General features: G+C 38.5%; 1 protein-coding gene and 1 non-coding gene across 4 annotated transcripts in view; both read right to left on the bottom strand.

Moving 5' to 3' along the window:
• GTF3C1 (general transcription factor IIIC subunit 1) overlaps positions 1–12,255 on the bottom strand; it is a 114,266-nt gene that overhangs the window by 17,918 nt on the left and 84,093 nt on the right. For all 3 annotated transcript variants that reach the window (XM_077141450.1, XM_077141451.1, XM_077141452.1), the window contains one exon: positions 105–217. In XM_077141450.1, coding sequence (XP_076997565.1) covers positions 105–217 — 113 coding nt within the window. The remainder of the gene's footprint in view (positions 1–104; positions 218–12,255) is intronic.
• On the bottom strand, positions 5,788–5,849 carry LOC143667842 (U7 small nuclear RNA). The gene has a single exon (XR_013168152.1). It is a non-coding gene; the product is annotated as a U7 small nuclear RNA (small nuclear RNA).

Genomic DNA, 12,255 nt, shown 5'->3' with positions numbered 1-12,255 from the left:
ACAGAGCCTCTGGATAAGGGTAGAAACCCATGGTGGCCTCTGGCCAGCTGTATTTCTTCTCTTTCCCTGAGGGGACCACACAGACCATTCCAGAAGAATCTTACCTGGCAAATAGCTCCTGGAGTGTGTCTGGGATTTCAAGGTTAGGATTCCTTAGGGCTGAACTGAACTTTTCTTTAAGCTTCACCACAAATTCTTTGAACTCACTGGCACAAACCTGTGGACATAGGAGAGGATGAAATGTTTGGGTGCTCACATGCACCAGGACTTATTTTGTAATAAACTCCTGCAGCAACCATGTCTGAGAAACACTAATAGCACCAGCTTCTCTACCTTTCCATCTCCCAGAGCACTGCCCCAAAGTCCACAGAGTAGCCCCGAGAAGGAAGGACTGCCAGGATGAGGCAGAGGCTCACCTCTCCATTTCAGAATGGGGGCACTTATACCGACTGCCATACTGCTGTCCGAGTCTCTCTCCAGAGCCCCAGATGGGAATACTCCCATGCCCCACCCAATCCCCAGAATGCCCACGAGAACCTCCAGTCGGTAGGCTCACAATCCCCACACTACCCCCTCCCCTAGGCCTGCTTTTTTCTCTGCATTCCTACCTTCAAGAGGTTCCACAATCTTTTGACTTGCCCTGGGTGATTCAGGATCCTTCTACCCCATCCCCTACAACTCCACTGTGGGCCTCAAATCGGCACCCCCTCTGTACCCACAATGCAACAGGCCCTCCCCATTCTTTACCCAGAGTACAACACAACCTCCTCACTGACATCACACCCTCCCCAGTGTGTCCAGAATGATCGTTCTAATAACCAAAATGATGTCACCTTTCTGCTCAATGCTATGGATATAAACTCCTTTCCTGTTGCTGCCTCCCTAACGCCCTGTGCTCGCTCAGAGGCTGCATGGGTCCACAAGGGTCTAGCCAATCACGGCAGCCCTCCTCCCCTGTGCTAGTAATCATTTCCCGGCCTTGTGACCCAGATCTGCCAGGGGGCTTCAGGGAGAGAATGTCTCCTTCCTTTATAAAAGTGCTAGGTGGGGCCAGTGAGTCTCTCTCCTCACTTCCTCCTGCCTGGGTATTCTATCGTGAGGACCTAATGTACAATAATTAATTGCAACCGTGAGGTGATCGGCATGAAGATTAAAACTGTCCACCAAGGATCAAGAATGAATTGACATTGAATATGCTGGATTTACTTGAAAGGTTTTTCTCTGGTGATGTTAAAGTCGGGTAGTTTAAATAGCCATACCCTACTACTACCAGGAGTTCAGACTTCAGTAACGTTAATTCCAGAGGATGCCACTGTGGAAGTAAGTATAGGCAAGAGTTATAGGAAAGAAGAGTGAGTAAGCCACTCCCTTAAAGCTTCTCCTCCAAGCCATTTACCCTTTATGTCATGTTCCTTAAATTTATTTATTTGGGCTGCTATCCCATGGCCTTCTATAAACCGAAACAAATTGTCCTAACTGTGGGCCAAACTATATGACAATTCTATATGGATACCATCTGAGATGTTCCCCTGAGGTCTGAGACCCCTTACCTATATTTACCAATGTCGCCCTCTGGGAGGGGGTGTCATCTTCTATGATTATAGCTGTCTCATTGCCAGATGACTCACCTCCACCTTCACACAGTCCTCCCAATTCCCAGTTGTCTGTTTCTCATGAGTGGGTCAGAGGCAGCCACTGTATACCTGACCCCTACAGATGGGATTAATATGAACACTGGTATCACAGCTGAGGCCACATTCAAAGAGGGGCTGTGATGAGGAAGAGAAATCCTTGACAGGTGTGTCATGTCACTGATGAGAGCAATCTCTGCTTGGTGGAAGGTCAAGTTCTCGTTCATTTCTGAGAACATGGATATAACTAATAAACAAACATGCCCATATTCTGCAAATGTATGTACGGAGACAAAGGGGTTGATTTAAGAGTATGAAATACTGGATCTAATATTTGATCCCTTTAGACTGTGGGTTTTATGAAGAAATTCTAAATAAATGAAAACTTTAGAAATAAAAAAAAAGAAAAGAAAAGAATGAATTGACAGAGTGAATCTGGGTCCTTGATGACGAATCTATTTTGCTGTACCAACCTGGAACTTCCTACATATGGCATATGGGAAAATGGAAGCTGCAAGCCCTTACTAGGTTAGGTTTTTTTTCCTTTCTTGCATCCAAGAACATTCCCAGGCTGTGTTCCCCTCCATGACCTCAGTTGGTCTTGATGTTCCTCTCGGGGACCTGACTGTATCTTTTCATCTACTTCTCTGCCAATCCTACTCCCTGAGGGGAAGGGCTGGGTATTCATTCCGATGGCCTGGCACCCACATACCAGATGTCCAGTGTTCATTTAGGGAAAAGAGGTGAGGAGACGGAGGTGAAAAGCAGAAAAGTTGGTTCTGGAAAGAACTCCTTGTGAGCCACCTTCCTGCCTCCAAGGCCGCTGTGACCCTCAGCCCACAATCCCATGCAATGTGCTCCAGGCCTGCCTGGACAGAAGCTTTGAGAAAGCACTTGGGAATGCCCTCTCAGAGAGAAAGTTCAGGCCCTATCTGCAAGCTTTCCAGGGAAGTCTAACTGTTTGTAATTTCTGAAGAACTGCCCTATTTTCGTTCTTTCTTCAAATTCCTCCTTTATATTTATGTGCATTTTTCAACGTACAATGAAAAGTACATTTATCTCACCAGCAATACAATGATGAATCCTGCTAATGCCTGTATGGGTACTTTTTTTAAAGTAGTTTTACTGAAATATATTCACACACCGTACAATCCATTATCCATGGTGTTCAATTAATGGTTTTTAGTACAATCATAGACAATCAATCTTAGAACATTTTCATTACTCCAAAATGGAAAATCCATATCCCTTAGCAGTCACCTCTTAATGCCTCTATCCTCCAGCCCTACATAACCACTCATTTAATTCTGTCTCTATAAATTTATTTACATTTATATTTTACACAAATGGAATTATACCATATGTGGAACTTGATGTCTGGCTTCTTTCATTTAGCATAATTTTTAAAAAAATTATTATTTTTAATTAGAGAAGTTATCAGTTTACATAAAAGTCATGTAAAAGATACAGATTCCCATACACCTCCTGCTCTAGTTTGCTAGCTGCCAGAAAGCAATATACCAGAAATGGAATGGCTCTTAAAAAGGGGAATTTAGTAAGTTGCTAGTTTACAGTTTCAAGGCCGAGAAAATGTCCCAATTAAAACAAGTCTATAGAAATGTCCAACCTCAGGCATCCAGGTAAAGATACCTGGATTCAAGAAGGCCGATGACGTTCAGGGTTTCTGTCTCAAGTGGAAAGACACATGGCAAACATGGTCAGGGTTTCTCTCTCAGTTGGAAGGGCACATGGCGAACATGGCATTATCTGCTAGCTTCCTCTCCAGCTCCCCAGGAGGCATTTTTCTTCATCTCCAAAAGTCACTGGCTGGTAGACTCTCTACTTCGTGGTTCTGCGGCATTCTCTGTTGTGGCTTTCTCGTGGCTCTGACGTTTTTCTCTGCGCTCTTCGAATCTTCCTTTAATAGGATTCCAGTAAAGTAATCAAGACCCACCTAGAATGGGTGGAGATATGTCTCCACCTAATCCAGCTTAACAACCACTCCTGACTGAGTCACATCTCCAGGGAGATGATCTAATTAAAGTTTCAAACATACAGTACTGAATGGGGATTAGAAGAAATGGCTGCCTTTACAAAATGGGATTGGGATTAAAACATGGCTTTTCTAGGAGACATAATCCTTTCAAACCAGCACACCTCCCTATTGTCACTTTGCACTGGTGTGGCACTTTTGTTACAATTGATGAAAGAACAATAAAATATTACCAATAACAATAGCCCAAAGTTTGCATTAGGTGGATTTTTTTCCCCAAACACCACCATATTATTAACACCATGTAATAGTGACATATATTTGTTATAATTAATGAAAAGACTATCTTATATTTAATTTTCTTTTCTTCAAATGATATACATGACCCAAAACTTACCCTTTCAACCTCATTCACACACATAATTAAGCACTGTTAATTACACTCACAATAATGTGCTACTGCCATCACAAGTATCCATTTCCAAATATTTATACTCACTCTAACTAGAGATTCTGCAAAAACTAAGCATCAGCTCCCAATTTTCTACCCCCAATCTATAGATTCTAACTCTTATGAATTTGCTTATTATAATTATTTCATATCAGTGAGATTATATATTATTTGTCTTTTTGTGTCTGGTTTATTTCACGCAACATAATATCCTCAAGATTCATTCATGTTGTTGTATGCATCAGGACTTCTTTCCTTCTTAGAGCTGAATAACATTCTATTGTAAGTATATACCACATTTTGTTTGTCCATTCATCTGTTTATGGGCATTTGGGTTGATTCCATCATTTGGTAATTGGGAATAATGCTGCTATGAACAATGGTGTACAAATGTTTGTTCAGTTTCCTGCTTTCAGTTTTTCTTTGTACACCTAGTAGCAGGATGGCCAGATCACAGGCAATTCTATACTTAGCTTCCTGAGGAACTGCCAAATGGTCTCCCACAGCAGCTGCACCACTTTACCTTCACAACAGCAGTGAATGAGTATTCCTATTTCTCCACATTCTCTCCAACACTTGCAGTTTTGTTTTTTTAATAGTAGCCATGCTAACACATGTGAAATGATAACTCATTGTGGTTTTGAATTGCATTTCCCTAATGCTAGTGATGTTGATCATCTTTCCATGTGCTTTGTGGAAAAACGTCTATTCAAGTCTTTTGGCCATTTTTTAATTGGGTTGTTTTTTTATCGTTGAGTTGCAGGATTTCTTGAAATATATTCTGGATATTAAACACTAATTACATATATGGTTTCCAAATATTTTCTCCCATTGAGTAGGCTGCTTTTACACTGTCTTGACAAAATCCTTTAAAGCACAAAAGTTTTTAATTTTTTTAAGAGTAAGCACGTAGAAAATTTATTGAGAACACATGTAAGAGGACATGTGGGTACTCTTGCAAAGGTAGAGGTGAGGGAGGCGAGAGATCAGTTTCAAGGAGGTCCCATTTAAATCCAAAGTCTATGTTTTGGGTGTAAGGTCTAAGAAACCACTGCCTACCAGAAGATCTTGATGATGCTACACTATATTTTCTTCTAGAAATTTTTATGGTCCTGGTTCTTCTATTTAAGTATTTGACCCATTTTGAGTAAATATTTCTATAAGGTATGAGATAGTGGCCCATTTTCATTCTTATGCATATGGATATCCAATTCTTCCCAGCATCATTTCTAGAAGAGACAATTCTGTCCTAGTTGTGTGGACTTGGCAGCCTTGTCAAAAATCAATTGGCTATAGACGTGAGGGTCTATTCCTAACTTTTGATTAGATTCCATCAGTCAATACATCTAACTTTATGCCAGTACCATGCTGTTTTGCCCACTGTAACTCTGTAATATGCTTTAAAGTCAGGAAGTGTGAGCCTTCCAACTTCTTTTTTTTTTTTACATGGACAGGCATTGGGAATTGAGCCCAGGTCTCTGGCACGGCAAGTGAGAATTCTGCCATTGAGTTACCATTGCACCCCTCACCAACTTCATTCTTTATCAACATGTTTTTGGCTATTCAGGGCCCCTTTCACTTCCAAATAAATCTGATTATTGGCTTTTCCATTTCTGCAAAGTAGGTTGTTAGAATTTTGATTGGAATTGTGTTGAATATGTATATCAATTTGGGTAGAATTGACATCTTTTTTTTTTTTTTTTTTTTTAAATGAGGGTTTTCCGGCTAAAGCCAGAAAACCTACTAGACAAATTCTAAAAGAGCTGCAACACCTAGAATTGACATCTTAATGGTATTTAGTCTAAAAATCCATGAACACAGAATGCCCTTCCATTTCTTTAGGCTGTCTTTGATTTCTTTTAGTAGCTTTCTCTGTACAAGTCCTTTACAACCTTGGTTATATTCAGTCCTAGATATTTTATTCTTTTAGTTGCTATTGTAAATGGAATTTTTTCTTCATTTCCTCCTCAGATTGCTCATTACTAATGTATAGAAACACTAATGATATTTGCATGTTGAGCTTATATCCCTTCACATTTGCTGAACTCATTTATTAGCCTTAGCAGCTTGGTTGTGGATTTTTAGAGACTTTCTCTATATAGAATCACATCATCTGCAAATAGTGAAAGTTTTACTTCATTTTTTCCAATTTAGATGCTTTTTATTTCTTTTTCTTGCACACTGCTCTAGCTAGAATTAACACAATATTGAATAACAGTGGTGACAGTGGGCATTCTTGTCTTGTATCAGATCTTGGAAGGAAAGTTTTCAGTCTTTTACCATTTAATATAATAGCTCTGAATTTTTTCATATATACCTTATATCAAATTGAAGAAGTTTCTTTCTATTCCTATCTTTCAAAGTGAAGAAATAATTCTGGATTTTGTGAAATGCTTTTTCTGCATCAATCAAGATGATCGTGTGATTTTATTCCCCATTTAATTTGCTAATGTGGTATATTACATTTATTGATTTTCTTGTGTTGAACCATCCTTGCATACCTGGGGATAAAACCCACTTGCTCATGGTGTATAATTCTTTTAATGTGCTGTTAGATTGGATTTTGTTGAGGATATTTGCATCTATATTCATTAAAGAAACAGTTCTGTAATTTTCTTTTCCTGAAAAGTATCTTTACCTGGCTTTGGTATCAGGGTGATGTTGGTTTCATAGAATGAGTTAGGTAGTGTTTTCCCCTCTTCAATTTTTTGGGAGAGTTTGAGCAGAATCGGTATTAATTCTTCTCGGAATGACAGGTAGAATTCACCTATGAAGACATCTGGTATTGGGCTTTTCTTTATCAGGAGGTTTTTGATGACTAATTAATCTCTGTTGTCATCTTCTATTTCTTCTAGAGTCAGTGTAGGTTGTTCATGTTTCTAGGAATTTGTCCATTTCATCTAAGTTGTCTAGTTTGTTGGCATATAGTTACTCATAGTCTCTTATGATCCTTTTTATTTCTGTGGGGTCAATAGTAAAGACCCCCCTCTTGCTTCTGATTTTCTTTATTTGCATCTTCTCTCTTTTTTTCTTTGTCAGTCTAGCTAAGGGTATGTCAATTTTACTGATCCTCTCAAAGAACCAAATCTTAGTTTCTGCTAATTCTCTCTTTGTTTTTATAATTCTCAATTTCATTTATTTCTGCTCTAATCTTTGTTATTTCTTTCCTTCTGTATGCTTTGGGATTAGTTTGATGTTCTTCTAATTCTTAGAAGTGTGCACTTAGGTCTTTGATTTAAGCTCCTTCTTTTTTTTTTTTTTACTTTTTTATTGTATATAACATATATACAAAGCAAAGTAAAAAAAAAAAAAAAAAGCAACAGTTTTCAAAGCACTCTTCAACAAGCAGTTAGAGGACAGATCCCAGAGTTTGTCATGGGCTACCATATGATCCTCTCAGATTTTTCCTTCTAGCTGCTCCAGAACATAGGATGCTAGAAGGCTTAAATGTTTATTATCATCACAGTTGACTTTTTTCCTTCTTTTTTTTTTGTGAACAATAACACATATACAAAAAAGCTATAAATTTCAAAGCACAATACTACAGAATTAGTTATAAAACATATTTCAGAGTTTGACATGGGTTCTAGTTCCACAATTTCAGGTTTTTACTTCTAGCTGTTCTAAATACTGGACACTAAAAGAAATATCAATTTAATGATTCAGCATTCATATTCATTTGTTACATTCTATCTTCTCTGCACAACTCCACAATCACTTTTGATCTTTCCATCCTTCTCTTTAGAGGTGTGTTTTCTAAATTTTTCATATTGGAAGGGTCTGTCACTAATATGGGGTAGGGAGATGGAACTATCTGATGTTCTGGAGAGGCTGGGCTAGGTTTCAAGACTTATCTGGACCAGAAACCCATCTGAAGATTGTGGGTTTCTGGAAAGTTATCCTAGCGCATGGAACCCTTGTGGAATCTTATATATTGCCACTCTCTCTGCCACTGATACTTTATTAGTTACACTTCTTTTCCCCCTTTTGGTAAAGATGGAATTGTTGATCCCATGGTGCCAGGGCTGGATTCATCCCTGGGAGTCCTCTCCCAAGTTGTCAGGGAGACTTTCACCCCTGGATGTCTTGTCCCACGTAGGGGGGAGGACAATGATATCACTTGCAGAGTTGGGCTTAGAGAGAGTGAGGCCACATCTGAGCAACAAAAGAAGTCCTCCAGAAGTAACTCTTAGGCATACCTATAGGTAGTCTAAGCTTCTCCACTACCTACGCAAATTTCACAAGAGTAAGCCTCATGATTGAGGACATGACCTATTGATTTGGGTGTCCCTAAAGTTTGACACAGTATCAGGGGATTCCCTGATGGTAAAGTTTAATAGTTCCATATTCTTTGTCCCATCCCTCAGTGGACTTTGCCAATACTTTTTGATTATGTGCTTAATATACTCAAGGATGTATCCAGGCATTATAATAATCCATAAAGGATTAAAGGACCTCTTTCTTATTCTGTGCTTCCTGTGTTTCAGTTGTTCAAATGAGCTATACAGATAGGTTGAATTAGATTATGCACTACAGAAGATTTCAGTTCCAGACCAGATAAAACTTTCTTCCACTGGTCTCAAAGAGTATGTGTGGTTCTAAAACATAGACAATATCTTCCTTACCTCTATGTTCTGAATTACTTTAATCCTAACCTGTTCAGCTTCAACCTTATTTCTAAATATCAGGTTATATATAAAGAACAACCTCTCAAAATCTGGAAATAATAATCACCCTTCCAGACTTCATGTGTCTCCTATAAAAGCTTATAGTCTAGGCCCCTGTTTTCTTATAAGCATTTTCTAAAGGTGACCATACCATTCTTGTTGTTTTGTTTCTGGCTTATTTTGTCTCACCAAATGTCCCAAATATTCATTCACATCGTTGTATGCCTCACGACTTTGTTCTTTTTGTAGCAGCACAAGCTTTGTTCATAAGTATACACCATCATTCACCAATCTACTTCTCAATCAGTGCATCCTTCAGCCATCTGCATTCATTGGGCGTCATGTAGAGAGTCCAAAGTCCACAGTCCATCAACATTCTCAATTTTAGATCATTTTATTGCTCCCAAGAGAAAGAAAACCAACAAACACACCCTAGCCAAATAGGAAATCTAAACCTCCTCTTAACTCTTATCCCTCCCTCCATTATTTACCTTTGTTGTTGCTGATGGTTTCTTTTGAACAGAGCTCACAGCATGCAACAGCAGGTTTCCCCTTGTACCCTGCAGTTAAACACTCCTTGTTCAAGAATCATATCTTTTGAAGTAATTCTTGCAAGAACTAATTCATATTTCTAGTTATCAGTGGGACACATAGGTCTTGTTCTAGTTTGCTAGCTGCCGGAAAGCAACCACCAGAGACAGATTGGCTTTTAATAAAAGGGGATTTATTTTTGGTTCTTCAGAGGAAAGGCAGCTAACTTTCCACTGAGGTTCTTTCTTACGTGGAAGGCACAAAATGGTCTCTGCTGGTCTTCTCTCCAGGCCCCTGGGTTCCAACAACTTTCCCCGGGGTGACTTCTTTCTGCATCTCCAAAGGCCTGGGCTGAGCTGCGAGTGCTGAGATGAGGAATGCTGAGCTGCTTCACAGTGCTATGTTGTGATCTCTCATTTAAGCACCAGCCAATTAAGTCAAACATCACTCACTGCAGCAGACATGCCTCCTAGCTGACCGCAGATGTAATTGGCAACAGATGAGGTTCACGTACCATTGGCTTATGTCCGCAGCAACAAGACTAGGTATGCTCACCTGGCCAAGTTGACAACTGAATCTAACTAACACAGGTCTATACAACCCCTTTCAATCTTGTTCATCTTCAGTATGGTAATATTATTTATAGACCCATGAGAGAACCTACCTTCACTTCTATCTATTCCCTTACATTGGAGTTCAACCTCATTAGCTAACCATTCACCCATCTATAGCTTCAAGGCATCTCTAAGTCCCCTATATTCTGTATATAAGCCTCTGATTATACCTTTATGCTGCTCACAAAAGTGGAATCATAGGATATCTATCCTTTTGTCTGGTTAATTTCACTCAGCATTATGTCCTCAAGGCCCTTGTCATATGCTTCAGGATCTCACTCTGTCTTACTGTTTCATAATATTCCATTGCATGTATATACCACATTTTGTTGATCTACTCATCTGTTGATGGGCATTTGGGTTTGTCTCCACCCTTGCTGATTGCGAATAATGCTGCTATGAACATCGGTGTGCAAATGTCTGTGTCATTACTTTCAGTTCTTCTGAATATATTTCAAATATGCTATTGTTGGGTCATAGGGCAACTTTATATTTAGTTTTGTAAGGAACTGCCAAACAGTTTTCCATAGCGGCTGCACCATTATATATTCCCACCAGCACTCCATTAGTGTCCCAGTTTCTCCATATCTTTACAATATTTATAGTTTCCTGTTTGTTTAATAGCAGCCATTCTTACAGGTGTGAGGTGGTATCTCTTTGTATTCTTGATCTGCATTTCCCTTAGCCAATGAAAATGAGCATCTCTTCATGTGCTTTTGAGCTATCTGTATTTGCTCTTCAGAAAAATGCCTAATCATGTCTTTAGTCCATTTTATAGTTGGGTTGTTTGTTCTTTTGTTGTTGAGTTGTATGATTTCTTCATATATACAGGAAATCAAACCTTTGTCCAATATATGATTTCCAAATACTTTCTCACATTGAGTTGGCTGCCTCCTTCCCTTTTTTTTTTTTATTAATTAAAAAAATTAACTAACACAACATTTAGAAATCATTCCATTCTACATATGCAATCAGTAATTCTTAATATCATCACATAGATGTATGATCATTTCTTAGTACATATGCATCGATTTAGAAAAAGAAATAGCAAGACAACAGAAAAAGAAATAAAATGATAATATAGAGAAAAAATAACATAAAAATAAAAATTACAAAAATATATAAGAAAAAAAACTATAGCTCAGATGCAGCTTCATTCAGTGTTTTAACATAATTACATTACAATTAGGTAGCACTGTGCTGTCCATTTTTTTTTTTTTTTTTTTAGAAATCATACCATTCTACATATGCAATCAGTAATTCTTAACATCATCACATAGATGCATGATCATCGTTTCTTAGTACATTTGCATCGGTTTAGAAGAACTAGCAATATAACCGAAAAAGATATCGAATGTTAATATAGAGAAAAAAAAATAAAAGTAATAATAGTAAGAACAAAACAAAACAAAACAAAACAAAACAAAAACCTATAGCTTGGATGCAGCTTCAATCAGTGTTTTAACACGATTACTTTACAATTAGGTATTATTGTGCTGTCCATTTTTGAGTTTTTGTATCTAGTCCTATTGCACAGTCTGTATCCCATCAGCTTCAATTACCCATTATCTTACCCTGTTTCTAACTCCTGCTGAACTCTGTTACCAATGACATATTCCAAGTTTATTCTCGAGTGTCGATTCACATCATTGGGACCATACAGTATTTGTCTTTTAGTTTTTGGCTAGACTCACTCAGCATAATGTTCTCTAGGTCCATCCATGTTATTACATGCTTCATAAGTTTATCCTGCCTTAAAGCTGCATAATATTCCATCGTATGTATATACCACAGTTTGTTTAGCCACTCGTCTGTTGATGGACATTTTGGCTGTTTCCATCTCTTTGCAACTGTAAATAACGCTGCTATAAACATTGGTGTGCAAATGTCCGTTTGTGTCTTTGCCCTTAAGTCCTTTGAGTAGATTCCCAGCAATGGTATTGCTGGGTCGTATGGCAATTCTATATTCAGCTTTTTGAGGAACCGCCAAACTGCCTTTCACAGCGGTTGCACCATTTGACATTCCCACCAACAGTGGATAAGTGTGCCTCTTTCACCGCATCCTCTCCAGCACTTGTCATTTTCTGTTTTGTTGATAATGGCCATTCTGGTGGGTGTGAGATGATATCTCATTGTGGTTTTGATTTGCATTCTCTAATGGCCAGGGACATTGAGCATCTCTTCATGTGCCTTTTGGCCATTTGTATTTCCTCCTCTGAGAGGTGTCTATTCAAGTCTTTTTCACATTTTGTAATTGGGTTGGCTGTCTTTTTGTTGTTGAGTTGAACAATCTCATTATAAATTCTGGATACTAGACCTTTATCTGATATGTCGTTTCCAAATATTGATTCCCATTGTGTAGGCTGTC

Source organism: Tamandua tetradactyla, chromosome 23 (assembly GCF_023851605.1).
Source record: "Tamandua tetradactyla isolate mTamTet1 chromosome 23, mTamTet1.pri, whole genome shotgun sequence".
In the NCBI taxonomy this organism is placed as follows: Eukaryota; Metazoa; Chordata; class Mammalia; order Pilosa; family Myrmecophagidae; genus Tamandua; species Tamandua tetradactyla.
The sequence above is the reverse complement of the archived record's forward strand: the minus strand, read 5'-3'. Positions and strand labels throughout refer to the sequence as shown.